This window comes from Zonotrichia albicollis, chromosome 1 (genome assembly GCF_047830755.1).
Source record: "Zonotrichia albicollis isolate bZonAlb1 chromosome 1, bZonAlb1.hap1, whole genome shotgun sequence".
NCBI lineage: Eukaryota > Metazoa > Chordata > Aves > Passeriformes > Passerellidae > Zonotrichia > Zonotrichia albicollis.
Window position 1 is genome coordinate 46,308,616 of NC_133819.1, and position 18,774 is coordinate 46,327,389.

Here is an 18,774-nt window from a genome sequence, read left to right on the forward strand (position 1 = left end):
CAGCTGCTGTCAGTCTCATTCCTCCAGCACCAGGAATTTGGTCCCTGCCAGTTCTGGGTGTGCTGATCCAGCATCCCATTGGGCACTGGCTGAGCCAAAGCCTCCAGCTGTGGGTATGGGTGAGAACTCCAGCCCTGGGGGCTCTGGACAGGAGCCTGAACTGCAGAGTGTGTCCTGCAGTGCTGCTGAGCCCAGCAGCAGCACTCAGGTGGTGCTGCTGACCTGTATTACCAGGCACCTGTATTATCAGCGTCACCACGTGGGACACTGCTTTTCTGTCTGCTAAAGCAGGTGATGGCAAAAGGTTTACACATCTCCTGTAAGTGCATCCATTCTTTAGGGTGTGTTTTAGTGGTGCTAGAGATGTAAGTTCTCACTGGAAAACATCAGGGTTTGCAAAGCTGCCTGTAGTAGAGTTTTGAGGGAGTCTGTGATTTTTTTTGCAGTATCCATGCAGTTCTTGTCTTGCCTGCAGAACTGCAGCATGCCAGCTAGCCCTGCAATATGTCTCATGGGTATAACCCAGAATTCTGCTGGAAGGAATAATTCAAGGTAATTTTAAATCCATAAGCTGTTAAACTGAAAGACACACATAGAGAATGTGAGTTATCCCACATCATGAAGACCTTCACAAATTATTAAAAAGTCAAATGCCTGTCCCTGGCAGTGGGATTTATTATAAATTATGTGTATAAATAGCTTACAGTATTAAATAATTTGCCGACAGGACAGGCTTAAAACATAGCACATTGCTACCACTTGAGTTGCTTCTGTGTGAATAGATTACTCCTACTGATGAGCATCATCAAGTTAAAGATTTCCTTGGCTCTGTACCTCCTCCCCATTATATTTCAAACTAGTTTACTAATGGACTGGAGGAGATTGTGCAGGCAGAGAGGTGTGATGGCCTCATCTCGGGTCAGGCCAGATCAGGAAGTTCAGGTGGAATGAGATGAACCCTTGCCTCTCTCACAAATGTCAGTCTCATAAATAGCTCAGATCACAGACTACTGTCAGTTTTTTTGAAAGGTGGTCATGCACACAGGCACCCAGCAAAGTGCCTGTCATCTACTGGCTCCTTGGGACACACACTTTAAATATATTTAAATGTATTTAAACAGACAACACACAGGAATTCTTGCTGTGGGACTTTCCATACTCACCTCAGATTATCAATATGCTATTTCTGATGCTGTTCATGATTTTATCTTCTTTGAACTGCTTTCATTTGGGTTAGGGAAGAGCTTGGGCTTTATCTTTAGGGACAAAGATAAGACTCTAATAGACATATGCAAAAATTTTGATCATGCCACTGCTCAGATTAAAGAAGGATTAGAAATAATTTTTTCTCCCAGTACCTAACAAATTTGAGATATAGGGTTTGGCAGAGTGGTTGAGAAGGGAAGGGGTTCATCTGCACAGCAGACCAGGGACTGATGGGACTGCCCAGAAGAACTGCCCTATGTAAACCAAGTCAGAAGCTGATAAACAAAGCAAGAATCCCATTTCTCACTGAAGCAAAACCTCAAGAACTTAGGTGAAGGTATCAACTAAAAACCCTGGTCTTGTGTCTCTTGACGCCAGTTCACTGAAAAGCCAACTGCCTCTCCCAGCTACCTAAAATGCAGACAAAAAGGGAATCTGGGGTCCTAACAACAACATGATTTCAGGGTGGGAGAGAAGCTCAATAGTTTGATTGGCAAAAGTCATGGAAACAAGGGAAGAAATTCTACCAGGTAGCCAGGACCTTGATTATGCTACCTCTACAACATATATCACTATACCCCTTGGATTTTAAAATAAACCCTCTGGGCTTTCCTTGATGAGCCAGTCATGCAGGAGGGGGACAAAGTGTCAGCAGCTCTGTTGTTTATTACCTTCACTTCCTAGAGGAACTCACTTCCAAATGCAAACACTGCTAGTGTACATCTGCTAGTGTGTCAGATGACAATCAGAGCAAAGGCATGGAGTGTCTGCAGCCTCTGCATGTATTTACTGATGCTGTCAAGGGACGCAGATATGCAGACAAGGGAGTAGCAGCTTCCACATACGGGTTTTCTGTTGGCATTCACTGCTGACAGTTGCTACCCTAAGGTGCCTGTTTCCTTACCTTAGGAAAAAGAAAGAATCCATCTGGATTTTTGACAACTCATAGGCCATGACAACTGTTGGGCAATTGCTCTGTGTGTGTAATTGGAGGTTACAGTTACTCCTCTAAGCAGTGACTAGGATTACAATTATTCCTTCCAGTTTATCACTACTACTTGCTGCTTAGTTCCAAACTGTAGATGATTGCCTTTAAGGCCTGTACCCTGAAGTTATTTCCAGCCTCTCAATCACCCTTAAAACTGTTTAACTTTACCTCAACCTCTCAAGAAAAGCATGCCTGAAAACAGTCTCTCTTTTTATTTTCCTTGCTTTTCCTTAGCATCACAGCTCTCTCAATCTTCTGACTGTGTGATTTTTTTAGGGTATTCACTCCATAAAGTTTGGATTCATAGCATTGTACCTAATTCACCCAGACTTCAAAACTGACCTGTGCCAAATGAGAGTCAGAAACTGGCATGTCACTAAAGAATAGCTAGATTACTCAGTCAGTTCTTCTGCTTGTCACCTCTCAGTTGCTCCTGCCTCTGTCAAGGCTTGCCTGCCCTCTGGGGAAGTCTCTAGGCAGCTCTCCTATTCACCAGCAGCTGTCAGTCGTGAGCTGCCCTGCCGCAGTCCTGCACACTCCTAGGCACTACATCAACAAGTTCCTAAAAAGAATTTCAAAATAATTAACAAACAAAAATTTCTCTTGAAACAGAATGACATGTACCTACCCACCTTTACTTGGAGAAGAGCTGACTCCAAAACAGCTGCCTAATGTGTCAGGATATGTCCAAGAGGAGACCCTGCTAAGGAGGGCACATCTAGACATCTTCAGGGAGAGTCTGTGGGCAGCCAGAGCAGGGCAGGAATTCTGGGACAACACCTTCTCTGGGATGTTGTCGAAATTAACAATCACAGGGTAATTCCCTAGGCACATTCTCTGCTCAAAGTCAGTTACAAAAATAACCATGGTAACAATTACAATAACAATTCTTACCTGTTCATATACAAACTTACCTTCAAATTACTTCACAATGTTTTAGAAGGCACATCCTTCTAGAAATCAAACCTTTTAAGCTTGATCCATTCAGCCACCTGATACCTCAACACGATTCACATTTGCTTCCTGAGGCAGTAAAGATTTCACTGTGGTTTCACAGCATTTCTTGTTACACACCTGTCCTTTATAATGCCAGAAGAGGGAAATCAAACTAAGGAATCTTACAAATGTTTTGGCTGGACTGAAATCTAAGCTCCTGGCAGATGACTGTGTTTCCCAAAAGCAAGGTATGTGGGAAATGTCCAGATTTCAGCTGTTCAAGATATCAGTCTCAATATCAAACAAAAAGGTGCACTTGCAGGTTAAGTGTCAATGTAGGTATTAGTACTCACCTTAGGACATTTTTTTAAATGGCTATTAGGCACAAGAAAAAAACAGGCTAATGAGTATTTTATTAACAGTTAAAGATCATTGAATTATATATGGTCTCATTAGGATGGCAACATGCAGGACCCCTCATTTATTAACAACCACTGAAGTCACTGTTGGAGTATGGGGTTGTTTGTTGGCTGTCAGAGTCAGCACTAGCAAAGCTGAGATGCTTAGATTTCATTCACATATTCTTCAGCCTGCAGGAAAAAACCAAACCAAAACAAAAAACCAACCCCAACCAGCCTGAAAGAGATCTGATTTCTGCAGACCAGGTAGTCATATGAGAATTTTCTTTTTAAACATTCCCTTCAGGCATACCTAGGGAATCAACAAGTGAAATGGAAGAAATGGATGATGTCTATTTGAGCAGTATAAGGAACAAAGACTGCTAAAAGGAGTATTAGAATTTACATCTCAAGGAAAGAAGTGAAGTTTTAGAAATATCAGGCACTGCAGGAGAGGTTCAGATGTCATTTCCATCTTCAAAATATTGTACCTATCTCAAGAAAAAAAATCACAACTGTATAATGCTCCAGGTTTTCTTTGACAGGTACATCACCTGTCAAAAATGATGTATTTTTCATCAAGAGCTCCACACAAGACTTTTAATTAGCCATTCTGCAGCACAAAAAGCGAGCATCTCAGTGATCCCACACCCGCTAAACTGGCAATCTGCAAGGCAGGAAATCAAAGTCTGAGTTTCAGTTTTACACTGCACAGTTCTTTACAAGATCTGCCTCACTCATTTGAGGAGGTAACAAGGTGTGTAACAATGCTTGTCTAAGCCAACTTATTTCACTGAGATTTAACCATATACTGAAGCTGACAGTGTACTTTCTTGTTGAGATGGTTTCTATGCAGATAATTAGGGCTGATCACAGAGCTCATATTCTGGAGTCAAAGACTGATGAGAAGACCAGCAGGAGTCATGAGAATCTCTGGCTTTTTTCACCCTTTACCTGCCATTTTAGAAATAGTAATTGATCTCATAAAGTGAGTGTTATTATGAACAAAATACCCACAACATTCATCCAGACAAGTACTCGTTCTGAGCAAACACAGGCCAAAAAGCTCTTTGGTACATGCCTATTAAGAACCTAACATTTTAGTGACTGTACAAGGGTCAAAAGAATACCTTTCATTATCTTAACTGTCACTGATGAGGAGGATGCCACCCCATAACTCTCTACTATTGTGCTACAGCAATAACATCCTCCCACAGGCATGAGACTTTATGTCAAACCAACCTCACTTAAACAGTGGGAGGCAAAAGGCAGCAGAACTTACAGAAAACATGAGAACTTAAACTTAGAGAAGAAAGAAGAACTCAGACTGCAAGTGTATGGCAGATTTGAGTTAAGCAATTTTAACAGCTTTGCTTGTTAAAGAAATAATGAGGAAAAAAGATCCGTTTCAGTTCAAGCAGCTCCTGAGAAAAACATTGTTAAATGCCAGTTTCTGTAACCCATCACCCTCAGCCCTGTCACTGCTACTTCTCTTTTACAGCTGTTTGATGTGACGTGGCTTTGAGCACGAATCTGTAATTTACATGTTCTCTTTTCCAGCAAGATTCTTTACTGATCCGCCACCCAGTCTTACAGATATTAAAAAAATAGCTATACAAAACATTCCTATTAAAAAAATCCAGCTCCTTAAAGATCAAATGTTTGAAAACATAGTATTTTATTTGAAGTAAAATACAAGATACATATGAACAGGGACAGATGAACAAGTAGAATGCACTATTAGGCAACTGACAAACAAATGCAAGGCAGAGAATTACAAGTAGAAGACTCAAGAGAAGTAAGCTGTTTTCTGGTGAGGTTACATTAAGAAAGGAGATGAAAACATTTAAACTAACTTTTCTCCCAAAAACGTTTCTCCACTAACTTTACTATGCGTATTTAGATTATCACCTCAATATTTAGAATACTGGCAAAATCAGAATCTGTCTTCTGATGTTCAAAATTGCTTTAAATCAATTACAGTGAAAAAGCACAACTTTATCTGAAAGAGTCTAGGACTCTGGCTATAAAGCATATTTATCTCATTGTCTAATGAACACCCTCTAGAAAAATGCTACTGACACACTTTGCTGAACTGTGACATGTCCAGTGGGAAGTAACATTACAGAATCAGTGTTTCTTTTTGGTTCCTCCTACTCTTTCACTGATGGAATTTTTACATATAATGCTACTTCATGACTACATTAACTACACAAAAGTAACAACTGGAGTTTCCACCTTGAAGACATCAAAAACTCTAATGCATATATTTTTGGTCTTTTTCCTCCCTTTTTTAACAAAAATAAACTCCTTTTTTTTTTGTAGGGAATGTTCTCAGTTCTTCAACAAGGTCCTGTTTGCTATTTCTCAAGGAATGTCAATGGTTAACCATTAAAAACATGACTGCAGAAACTAATACCTATAAATTGTAGGTTTACAAGGAAGTAAGATAAGAGTTTCAGTGTGAAATGAATATTAATAAAGAATTATTTTAAACACTAGAAGCAAAGAATACACCATTCAAAACAAAAATTATTGAAAAATAATACCAGCCTACATTTTCTTTCCATGACAACTTCTGATAGATCAGATGCTTTTTGGTATTTCAGTCTTCTGACTCATATCTGAGGATTAAAAAAGAATAAATAGAAAAATAATTAAAACAGACTAGAAATTCCCCAAAGACATTTTGTCTCTAAAGAAACCAAAGCAATATATTACACCCAAGAGTGACATATTTCTGTCATGGTTTACTGTACGACTTAAGCCACAGACAAATGCATTTACTTTTTAGACTATTTTCTCTTTTTAAAACTGGCCAGTTTACCAAATAGAATGAAGGAAGGACCTACCCACAAACCCAAACAATTGCCAAAGCACCTGGAGCATCTCCCATCTGTATCTCTGTGTGCAGCACCTGAGGACTTATCTACCATGAATATCCTGTATGCTCTCCACACTAAATTCTCTCATTACTTGCTACATGGCAGCTGCTGTTGCACACACCAGCCCTAACCACACCAAACATCCATTCAAAGGACTGGTTTGTCAAAAATCAAAACACAGCCTGCTAGAATTTCTTTTTAAGGGAAAATATATAGACTGTTTTAGAGACAAAATGGGAGCAGAGCATGGATTCAGAACAAGGATCTTGTTGAGACAGACAGGGCAGCACCACTTACTTGGAAAGTTTTCTACGCAGATCCTTTATCTGCTCATTCTTCTTGGTGAGAATCTCTTTCATGTTGCGATAGGCAGCTGTTTGCTGAAATTTCTTCTCCAGCTCCTACATAATAACATCAACATATATTTTACATATTATGAAGACTAGACAAAAGTATTTTTTTTAAAAAAATAACTTGCTTTTCCTCCTCAAGTTTCACGATACTAGTTTTCTGTAACTTACTCAGATTTAGATAAAGTCAGCTGGTAGATTCAAATCAGATTGCTGGGGCAGCCATAGATACCCCAACTTCATTTTTTAACAAAATCAAGCTAAAAGTCTTCAGAAGATTGGGAACATGCTTTTCATTAAAAAATTTCTATTGAGACAAATAGTCAGTTTTTAAATATTCATCTATTATAAATATGCAGTTAGCTGTGGGTTTGCTATTTTATGTTTCATGTGCTTTGCCACTGAAATAACAAAAATACAAGGGCAAAAAGTGCCTGGTAAACTCTGCACCCTGTAGCTTATGCTTGTTAAATCACTAATCAGTTAAAATGTAAGAAATGCATCTTCACATTACAGTAAAATGCCAACCTTTTCAGCTGTGGATAGCTGATCCTGAACCTTCAGTAAGTCATGTTTTGTTGTCACCAAGTCTTCTTCCAAGAATTTTTGGTTTGCAGTAGTATCATTCAAAGTCTTCTCAAACTGGGATTTCAAAGCTGCCACTTTATTCTCCAGTTCAGTGATATCCTGGTTTGCATTATTCTTCAACAGAAGAAATATTTAAAATATGTCAAATTCAAGAGAAGAAATAATTAAAATTTTAAGTGCAAAATTCCACACAAAGTAGGTACACCTTCACTTTTAATAGTGATGTACAAGTTACTCCTGCAAAGCCTAAGTGAGAAGTGCTTCAACTAAAAAAGGAGCTAGAGCAGGGACTGATTTATAACTTAAAATCTTGTTAATAAATGCTTTTTAAAGATGGCTGGAATGTCTTCTCAGCCAAGATGAGATTTTAAGTTCCTGTATTTCGCTTCTTTAGGAATTAGTTAGAGCCAAAGGATGAATCACCTTACAAGAAATTATTTGCCATATAGAAATAGTAAATTACCATTTAAGATCTGAATGTCTACACTACAATGTGTTTTTGAAACACTTCCAAAGCTGTTAGTGTGGGGCAGGTAGGAAAGGCTGAAAGTGTTAAGGTTCACACTCTCAGCCAGGTACCAGCATTGCACCGTTCTCAGGGGTCTTACACAAAGAGGCTCCAAGTTGCAAAGCAACTTTCCTGTTTCCTTATGAGAAGAATCAACTGAAACTTTTCTGAACATCAGCTCTGAGTCATAAAACATAATAATTGTGTAACTATTCTACGAATTTTCATTTAAAGAAAAGCAAAAAACCAAACACAAAACATTTCCAGGTTTTAAAGCTCAATTTCAAACTCAAAAGTGTCATGACCCAGGATGAGGCTGAACTAGAAGCACCTTAAAACAACAAAATCTAAAACCTAAGAAAGCCTTGCTCCTTTTTCCATCTGGAACATAAGACTTGAGAGCAGGACAGTAGCACCTGTACAGATGAAAAGCTTATTTTGAATTCTGAGACAGAGTCCAAGGCTGCCATGTTGAAAAGCACTACATCCATTTTGTACATTTTAACTGTTATTCACTAACCATTACATATGTCATTTATGCAAAAATTCTAAATCTTCAAATTAAACTGAACCAACAGAGCAGTTACTCCCAGTTACTATAACTCACACTTTCTACATGAAGCTATCTATTAACTATTAATTAAAAAAAAACAATATCAATCTGATGAGTGATCCCTAAGAACCAGCTGTGGTTTGGCAGTCATTTATTTGCTCAAAGAGTTTGAAATGTACTGCTTTATGAACAACTGAGAGAAAGTGACAGATTACAGAGGGCAAATTAGGACATAAAAGCTGAAGATACTCAGCAGCCCTGACACTGAGGCCAACTCATATTAAACCAGAAAAGCAGGACGAGATTTGGTTCCAATCTTTCAACACTACAAACAGTATTATCCAGGATTTAATACACCCCTTTGTATTTTAAACCTTTAATAATTTAAAGTTTAACAAAACAGAGAAAGAAAATATTTTTCATGACTGATTAATCATGTTGCCCATTAAAAATATTATTGAATACAATTTTGAAAGTTACTAAGTAAACTTTTAACATATTAAGGAAACCAAGTACATACCATAAACCAGGTAGAAAGCAAAATAAAAAGAAATCAGGATTAAAATATGAAAATTAAATAGAAATGTTTTATTATCCTGAATCTTATTTCCTAATCTGTAAATATTGCAGGAATTTTAAAGTCGATTACTCAAAATAATGGGATTAAATTGTTCTAATTTTGTTGAAAGCCTGAACCGAGATGTTTTAAATTTAAGACACAATTACATATGAACAAACCTTGGAAAATTCTAATTATTGACAAATAAAGGCAGAAACTTGGAAAAATACTCAGGTGACCTAAAGAGATTTATTTGTGTCAACATGACTTGAGGCTTCTTACATTTTTTTGCCAGCAGCAACTCACCATGCTGGAGTCCGCATTTACAAAACAGATTAGGAACCTCAAGTAATGAAAATAAACAATGAAACAGTTTTCAACAGTATGCTGATATAGGGAGAACTAGCAAAACATCAAACAAGCAGCAAGTCTGGCTTGTTCCTGTCAACATCAAGTGACAAATGTGTGAAAGAATGAGTGTTTTATTGTTGCTCTAAAAACCAGGTTAGGTATCTGTGGAAGGGGTTAACAGCAGGCTTGTTAGCTAAAGGAGCGAGGAGAAGATGAGAAGCAAGAAGAAGAGAAGAAGCTGAGAAGCAAGAAGAAGCTGATAAGGAGTTTTCTCCAAGGCTCTAACTAAGGGGACTAAGAGAGGTGAGGAATTGAAAAAAGATAAGAAAAGGACTTTGTAGCTGGACGAAGTATTTTTAGAAAGTTAACTGAAGTCATTGTAACTTTTTACTAATAGTGTTATGTTGATTTATTGTAGCTAATAGTTAAAACAGAAGAAGTATGAACAATTAGAAAGCACATAAAAGGTCAGCCATGTTCAATAATAAAGAGCTCCATCTGAGACTGCTTGTGGTCTCTGCTTTGTGTCGTGACCACCTTGACAACAACAGGTATCATTCTTAAACATGAAGAAACAGACAGACATGGATTTGTGTCTGTTAATACAAATATCAGCCCTGGGAATATGAACTCTGATAGTTCCTGAATCCATGCCATAACATCAACTAATGTTATGGATTATCTGCTGAGGAGGAACAGACAATGTCAGCAGGAACAACACTAACTCAAACTCTTCTATTTACCAGAACAGGAACACACCATACAGACCAACATTTTGGATGTGCTGGCAACAGTTGTGTTAAATGGGAGCAGAGGGATATAATTATATTTACCTTCTGATCTCCTTGGATCATCTGTAAATCCCTCAGTGACTTCTCCAGCTTGGACTTCTCGTCAAGGGCAGCAGTAGCCTGCAATACATTGAAAATTTAAAACCTCAGAAATGTATTTTAACTGAAAACATAATAAGCATGGGATTCTTATTTAAATATTTTAAAATATGTAACGAACATTAAGCAATTTACAGGCAACTTACCTGTGTTTCTATGGTCTTGAGTCTGGTCTTCAATTTTTCATTTTCTTCTTGGAGATGAGCAACTGTCTTTGGGTTAAAGAACAAGAAATGTTTGTGAACACCCTGGCACCATTTCAGATTTTGCAAATATTTCAGGGAAGAAAATACACTTCATAACTTAAGAAAACAAAAGTGATCCTAAATGCTTATAAAAATGGCCTCCACAAGAAGTCAGTAATTCATTAATTTATTGTGGTTTTTTGCCTCAGTGAGAAAGCAATTTAAGTCTTCAATTCTACTGTAACATATACGGCTGTTCACCTAAACACATGCTTTACTGCATTGAGATTATTGAGATCAGTATCTTCTTTGTAACAAGATTCATGATTAAAAATTGCATGTTTAGGGATGCAAATCACATTGTTGCTTATAATTCATATTTTCAATCAACAGGTAAGGAAGAATTTATCTGCAGTTCCTTTTCAAGAGAGACAAATACCAGGTTACTGCATCTCCTGTTCTGTGTCACAGGAAATACCCATGTTTCATCAGAGTAAATTCATCACATCAACTTTGAATGATTTGGGGGAAAAAAAGATAACAGATGTACATATTCAAGAAAAACTGTTATGATTTTGAAATTATTTTTGGAAGAGAACTACATTAACCTATAAGCAAAACAAGCCTGAATTCTTTGAATGCTTTAATTATTGCAGTGAATAACAACAACTTGAGACAGACATTGTACTCAACACATCATTTGGGAATGCAGGACAGAAGACAGAAAATAAAACTCCTTGATAATTATCTTGATTATCAAGAACTTAAAAGGGTACTGTAAAAAGTGTGACATTTTAGAAAAGTGTAGGTGAATAAAATGAGTACAATACCTAATAAAAATTATTGATAGGATTAAGTACTAGAAAGTGTTTCATAATTCTGAAAATGTTTAGCAAGTGAGAAATCAAATGTTTTCAAACCCAGTAAATTTCAAATTCCTTAAGTGCCTGTTTCTTCAGGAGGAATTTAACCAACTTACAAAACAAAAAAGAATGGATGTAATACAATTGACTTTAGCTGATACAAATAATGTTCAATAACCTGGTAATTTCAGCCAGCTGTATATTTTAATTTACTTCTTTGTTGAAGCACCAGCTAGCTGTATGGAACTAATTTACTATTTTACTCCATTAAAAGGAAAAATAAATTACTACAAAGACCAAAATGTTTTTGTAAAAGAAGGGTTGATACTGCGATACGCGTTAGAGATTGCACAATAAATTTCTGATGCTTACAATGTTTATTAATTTACTAGTATTTTGCTTTACATTTTGGGATATATTACTGTGATGTCTGTATAGTGACAAACACATTATGCAGATATTACTGTACAGTTATTCAGTTCATTTGCATAAACAGAATGGTCATTGACCACAACTGCCTGAACAGTCAAGTTCTTACCTTGTTTAGCAGCTCTGATCCACCTTCATTTAATGGAGCAAGTTTTGGTTTAATGGGATCTGCAGTGGACTAAAGAAATAATAAAGGTGAAAAAAATTAATTATACATATTTCTAGGGGGAAGAAAAGTACTCTTTTAGCCTATAGAATAACTACTGATAGTCAATTCAGCTTTCTTTTGCAAAGCAAATGAACAGCCTTTTATTTCAAATTCATTTTTTACTGCTTCCTTGGCTCTAAGTTATGGACTTCACTTTGAGCTTAAGTTAAACAAAGATACTGCACAGAGACATAAAAGTATAGCAAATGTGGTTTGACAGAAGACTGACAATCCTGCAGCAACCAAAAGAAAAAAGAAGCAAGGAGAACATAATATTTGAGTGATTGTAAGAGTTAAAAGTATTTACAAAGCTCCAAATAATTTTCTCATTTAAGGTATTAAAAATAGCATGTATTTTATATATATAAATACAATATAACATATATAAATACACCTTTAATAAGGTTAGCAGCCATATTCATGCAAGACAAACTAGAGTGATATCTGTACTGTGCACTCTTCTGAGCTCCTGGGTCCATTTTGGCACAACTGAATGTCCCCGTCTCAGCCCAGGTGCCAAGGGAAGGGAACCGAGGAGCAGATGCTTCAACACATCCTTGGTCTGGCAGACCTTGAGATGAGGTGTGTGAGACACACCCCAGAAGTGCAGAACAGGCACTCTGGAAACAGCCAAGACACTTCAGAGGGAGTCTTGGTGCCAAAATGCAAAATGTGAATTTTTGGAGAGTTTCAAAGACTGTTTTGTGAAAAAAAAAATGGGTTTTTGGTTTTCTCCTGAGCACAAAGAGACAGTACTAAGCATTTTAAACATCTCTCATGACTCCACATGACATTTGATTATGATTTGATTAAAATAAAATTCTACCTTTTTGTTTGAAGAGGTATATTCTGATTTTTCAAACTCAGCAACCTGGTCCAATAATTCTCTTGAAAAAAAAATAAAGAGGCATTTATTTACCAAAGAAAAATATAAGGAGACATTTCTTTACTAAGAGCTACACTAAGAAACACATTTTACCAGGCTGCTGCTATGCTTTTTCTTGTATGTAAAATTCTTGTCAGAGGTACAGGATGAAGCCCTACTCCAATACCATAAATGCAATAGATCATGTCATGCAATGGCATGATACATGCATTACAATAGATTTAGCATCCTTAATTAAAATATAATCTAACCAGACAATAAAAGATTTTAATTGAGTCCAGTCACCTGCTCCTAAATGATTAATTCCAATAAGAATATTACTAATAAGACATCTTGCTCACAATTTTGAAATTATTTTGTATCTTGCTACTTTATAGATGGAAACATTGAAGCTAACCTATCATTGATACAACAGTAAAAGAATAGGTTTTGATGGTTAGGAAAAGAATGCAAATAGTCAACACTTTGATGTTTTCTTTTTGTTGCAAGTATAGTCCAAGAGCTGTTACCGATTCTCCAAGTCAGAGACGTCTGTCTGTAACTTCAGGTACCATTTCTCAGCCTGTGAGAAGAGCTGCCTCAGAAGTAAAACGTTGGTGTAAGTTGTGTTGATGAGCTCTGACTCCACTTCGCTGTGTACGACACTCTGCAGCCCATCCAGCATGTCTATCACCTCATCAACTGTGAAGGTCTCTTCAACCAGTCTAAACAGAGAGGTCAAGAAGAGTCAGGTGTGATAAAGGTAACAATTCTGCCTTGTTCTGAGATCTCACTACACTGGTACCACTCATATAACGCAATGTTTCCTAAAAACTTCCACTGTCAGTCATTATTAGATGACCACAGCATTACTAATTGGTTATTTTATTTGAATTTTCTCTTTAAATCAGTAAAATCACAAATATTAATTCATCTACAGCCTTGCACTGAATTTACATATCAGAAGCAAGACATGAAGCAATGTCATGCTGTCAATATCTCTGTTAATTCCTAGGAATTCGATGAGCTTGGGTTTAAAAGCATTTGACTTCTGGAAAATACAAGAACATACAAACCTAAATGGAGAAAACTTGCCCTATAAAGTATTCAAACCTGCCACTGCTGCTAGGATATTTTGTTTTATTCTTGCTCAGCACCACCCCACCCAGCACCTGCTGTCCTTGAGGTCCTGGAAACAAGAATCCACTGTTTTGAGACACATGCCACGCTTGAAGCGAGCGAAGCGCATGTAGCTGACCACTTCATTCTGGTGGTGCTCATTAACGCCCAGCTCTGCCTGCAGGGGAGGATACAAGCACAAACATAAGGAAAAATGAGCATAACCACTGTGAACACTTGCCTTCTGACTAGTTCCTGTGACTGCTTTTAAAGGATTAGCATGCAAACCAGCATGTTGAAAAACAACCATATTTTAGTATATCAAGTCCCTATGCACCTCTCATAAGTGGGTGAGAAAGCTCCAGCACTTGGAAGCAAGCTCAAGTAACCTCCAAAAAGTCATACAAAATCAGAGACAGAGGCAGTCAGAGAATCAGAACCAGAAGGATTGTACAGGAGAGGAAGGTCTTGGATAAATATATCTTAGTATTACATTACACATGCATAATGTAGCTGAATGATGTATCTTTCATAGACTTACTAACAAAAGCCCAGAGGAAAGTATGTTATATTTGTTATTTTTTATGTAAACTCTTGAGACTTCTCACAGAATCAGAGAATGCTTGTGTTGGAAGGGACCTTAAAGACTATCTAGTTCCCACTCCCTGCCACAGGCAGGGATATCTCCCACTAGACCAGGTTACTCAGAGCTCCATCCAACCTGGCTTTGAACGCTGCCAGGGATGGGGCATCCATAATTTCTCTGGATGACCTCTTTCAGTGCCTCACCACCCCCACAATAAAGATTTTTTTTTGGTATATCTAATCTAAACCTACTTTCTTTCAATTAGTGCCCATTACTCCCTGTCCTATCACGGCAGTTCCTGATGAAGAGTCCCTCCCTGGCTTCCCTGTGGCCCCCCTCCAGTTACTGGAAGGCTGCTATGAGGTCGCTCCACAACCTTCTCTTCTCCAGGCTGAACAGCCCCAACTTGTCTGTTTTCACAGGAGAAGTGCTCCAGTGCTCTTGTCAGCCTCATGCTCTTCCTCTGGACTTGCTCCAACACCTCCATGTCCTTCCTAAGCTGGAAACACCAGAACTGTATGCAGCACTCCAGATGGAGTCTCATGAGAGCAGAGGGGGAAATCACTTCCCTCAACCTGCTGCCCATGCTGGTTTTGATGAAGAAGGAGATCTTAAGTGATAATCTGAATTTGTTTCTCAACAGCCCTAAACCAGGACACCCAGAAACAAATATTGCCAGGGCAAATAAAGAAGGAAGTAATTTTAGAGCTGGCTAAGTAGCCCTTTTATGTGTGCCTCTATTTCAAAGGATTATGGGCATGGGCAACCACACCAGAACTACACAGCTCATGCAGGCAGCATGAGTGACAAGGAGGCACAACAGGGCATGAGTGGGAGTTTGTCACCACAGTCCCTGGAGAGCTGATGCAAAGGCAGGTCCATTTCATTTACTCCAATGTACTTTGTTAGCTTGGCTGATGTTGGGGAGAGACAGCAATGTACTAACTCAGACAAAACAGTTCATCTGATCACCTCGTCCTTAGGGAAGCTCCAGTGACAATGCTATCCTGGGATACCTGGATGAACAATCAATACTTGTCGGGGTCTCTAGCTGGTCAGAGTGACCTTGAGAGAAGTTAGAAAGTCTCTTTTCCCAGCCCAGCGCTTGAAGAAGGAGTCAGAGCTCTTCATTTCTCGGTCTCAAGGTTGTTTATTGCATCTTATCTACAAAATTCTTTCTCCTGTCCTGCCGAGGTCTGCTCAGCAAGACAGAGGCACTCTGCCTGCCCCCGAGGTGCTGTTATGTCTTTATACTAAAAACTACATATACAATGTTTACAATTACTTTCTAATACTTATCACCTATGTTAGACAGTGAGCTTCTACTCTAAACTAATCTGAAAGTGCCAACATCACAGCAGAAGATCGAAGCCAAGAAGAAGAAGAAGAAGAAGAAGAAGAAGAAGAAGAAGAAGAAAGGCTGGACATGCCTAGTTGCCTCCATGTTGCCCCTCTGAATCTCCATTCAAAAAACCTCAAAATCTACTTTTTCACCCTGTGATAAATTCACTATCATTCTACTTAACTGTCGTGGCTTGCAGATCTTCATCTAAGGTTGGTAACTTGCTCCACAGGTCATAATCAAAACCACAGGCATCTTGGGCTCTGTGCCAGGGTCTCTGAGCCCCCTGGCAGGGGTCTTGGCTGCTCAGGACAGCCAGAGGGATGTCCTGGGTCCTGACAAACACTCTGGAAACTCAATGCAGCCGACGAAGCAGCAGCAGCGCTAATTAAAACCACTCTTGCAGTGTGGCTGCAAGACCGATGTTGCCCACCAAGTCCCACATTTTGCAGATGAGGGATCATACAGAAAACTAAATTAATGTCGTCTTTGCTGTTGTTGGAGGGTTTAGTTGAAAGCTTCTATTCAATACAGACTGAAACGAAATTATACTAGTAAATAAACTCATAAGCACAGGCCACTCGTGACCAGCCACGCTGATACGCAGATAAGCCACCTGGCCACCGGATCCCGCACAAACCCCAAGCCCTGGGAGACTCTGCACGGATGGCAGGGATGCCCGGGAGGGCAGGTGGCGGCCGCAGCTGCCCCGAGCGGCTCCCGCATGACGACAGGCCGCGCCCCTGCCCCTGCTGCGGGCCGGCCGCCCGGGGCGGAGCGCCTCGGTGCCGGGACACCGGGATGAAGCGGGAATGAAGCGGGAATGCCGGGCGGGCCCCTCCCGCTACTCACCATGGCGGCCGCTCCGCCGGCGCTCGGACGGCTGCGGGCCCAGCGTTGCCATGGAGACCGAAGCCTCGCGAGCGCCCACGGCGAGCTCCGATTGGCGGCGGCTCGCCCACGTGACCCGCGTGCCGCCGTGCCAGCTAAAGCAGATGTTTTATTTTGTTTTATTTTTTAACTTTACCTTTGTATTTCCTACGCTCTCAGGTGCAGTTTGGAAAACTGTACTGTGTAGCAGTGAGAAATCTGGAAAACTGTACTGTGTAGCAGTGAGCTGCTGAAGCGGTAGGGGCCGTTAGGCGCGATGGGAACTATCCCCCGTTTATTTACACCACCTAAGATTTTTTTTTCCCAAAGGCTTTTTCACTAAACACGCATTTTTGGAAAGCATTAGCATGTCAGCAGGACAGCTCAGAACCATAGAATGGTTTGGGTTGACAGGACCTTAAAGATCATCTAGTTCCACCCCCGTGGCATGGGCAGGGACACCTTTCACTAGACCAGGTTACTCAAAACCTCATCTAGCTTTGAACACTCCCAGGATTGGGGCATCTGCAACTTTTCTGAGCAACCCATTCCAGTGCCTCATCACCCTCACAGTGAAGAATATTTTCCTAATAACTAAATTTTTTTTAAGTTTGAATTCATTCTCCCTTGTTCTGTCACTACAAGAACTTGTAGACTCCCTTCAGATACTGGAAAGCCATAATTAGGGAACCCCAAAGCCTTCTCCAGGCTGAGTAAACCAAATTCTCTCAGCCTTTCCTCATAGGAGAGGTGCCTCATCCCTCTGATCATCTTGGTGGTCCTCCTCTGAACTTACTCCAACAGGTCCATGCCCTTCCTGTGCTGGAGACAGTACTCCAGGTGGGGTAATTGGCACCAGAGTCTTTCACCTGGATCACCCAAAAAGTTTACAAAATGCAGAAAAATAACCTGGCATCCATCAGCTGAGTGTATGGAAAAAGTCTAACCCATTGAGGTGGACCAGCTGCATTGAACCCTGATTGCACCCAAGGAGAAGACAAAAGTAATGTTGACAGAGCTTGGGACTTTCCAGTGTAAGTAAAAGGAGTAATTAAACACTGAAATTATGGATTTTGTCCATTAATTCTTCAAGGCCTGCAGAAGGAGACCAGATCTGTCACAGCAGAGATACAATATTAGTGAGCCACAGACAGAGGAAATGTTGATCATTGAATCAGTCCCATTACAAACAGGAAGAAGGGATGTAATGGCCTTCTCCCATGACACCAGTGGACTCTTCAAAAACTGGTATCACCTTCCATATCTGGACAAGTGGTGAAAGCAGAGCACTGGAATGACACAGCTAAATGATGAACAGACCAGGAAGCAGCAAGCTGAGGAAAGGCTGTTTGGAAAACCCACAGGCAGGAGGGCTGCTGCACTTGGGCAGCTGCTCCATCCAGGCACTTTCTGAAACAGAGCAGCCCCAAGGGAAAACTGCCCTTCTTCCATAGTTTGAGAGGGAAACATGGGATCCATTGCAATTTCCATTCCTCAACGTTGTATTTGTCTTACTGACTACAGCCTGCAGTGTATTCCCATTAACTAATGGCCCTAAAAGCAGCAGTGACCAATTTAGGATTAATGGGCCATTTTGAGTAGGCAGCTCTATTGGTGGCAAATCTAACTTAATTTTTATTTACTTCAGACACAATCAGGAACAAGTGACAAAATTCCATCAAAATAGTCTGTCCTCATAACCAAGAACAACATCCATGTGGCAATCAAGGGAGTGCAGAAAGACAGACCATATGCACAAAGGCTGGTCCTGAGCATAAGCAGCTCTACAGTAGCTGAAACTGGCCTAAAAAACCTTGACAGGAGCTGTGCTATTCCTTGTGAGCTTGCACCTCTCTGTCTTCTGCTCCATTACACAGTACACACTGGCAGCATCACTTCTTCAGGTTCCTCAGCAAGCTGTGCAGAAAAAGGTGTTATCAATACACATTGCCACCAGTGATGTTGACTGGCAACTTTTATGGGGATTCTATATAACCTATCTACGAGACAATGTTGGCATCTTGTTGGGCCAAAACACGTTCAGCCATGGGTTTCTCTCATTCCCCTCCTTCAGCAGTTCCTCTCTACAGAGCTT

At 39.7% G+C, this 18,774-nt stretch overlaps 1 protein-coding gene across 2 annotated transcripts; it reads right to left on the reverse strand.

Moving 5' to 3' along the window:
* Nucleotides 1–5,806: 5,806 nt before the first annotated feature.
* On the reverse strand, nucleotides 5,807–16,800 carry LZTFL1 (leucine zipper transcription factor like 1). Of its 2 annotated transcripts, none has more exons than XM_005485853.4 (10): nucleotides 16,662–16,800; nucleotides 13,935–14,059; nucleotides 13,293–13,487; nucleotides 12,724–12,784; nucleotides 11,799–11,867; nucleotides 10,359–10,424; nucleotides 10,156–10,233; nucleotides 7,292–7,450; nucleotides 6,711–6,814; nucleotides 5,807–6,152 (listed from the first exon to the last, which is right to left on the reverse strand). In XM_005485853.4, exons 1-10 carry the CDS (start codon nucleotides 16,662–16,664, stop codon nucleotides 6,134–6,136), a joined length of 879 nt encoding a protein of 292 aa, XP_005485910.1. In that variant the 5' UTR covers nucleotides 16,665–16,800; the 3' UTR covers nucleotides 5,807–6,133. The 2 variants fall into 2 exon arrangements, with proteins under 2 accessions (XP_005485910.1, XP_005485909.1); XM_005485852.4 differs by having other exon boundaries at nucleotides 7,292–7,465.
* Between the last annotated feature and the right edge of the window lie 1,974 nt (nucleotides 16,801–18,774).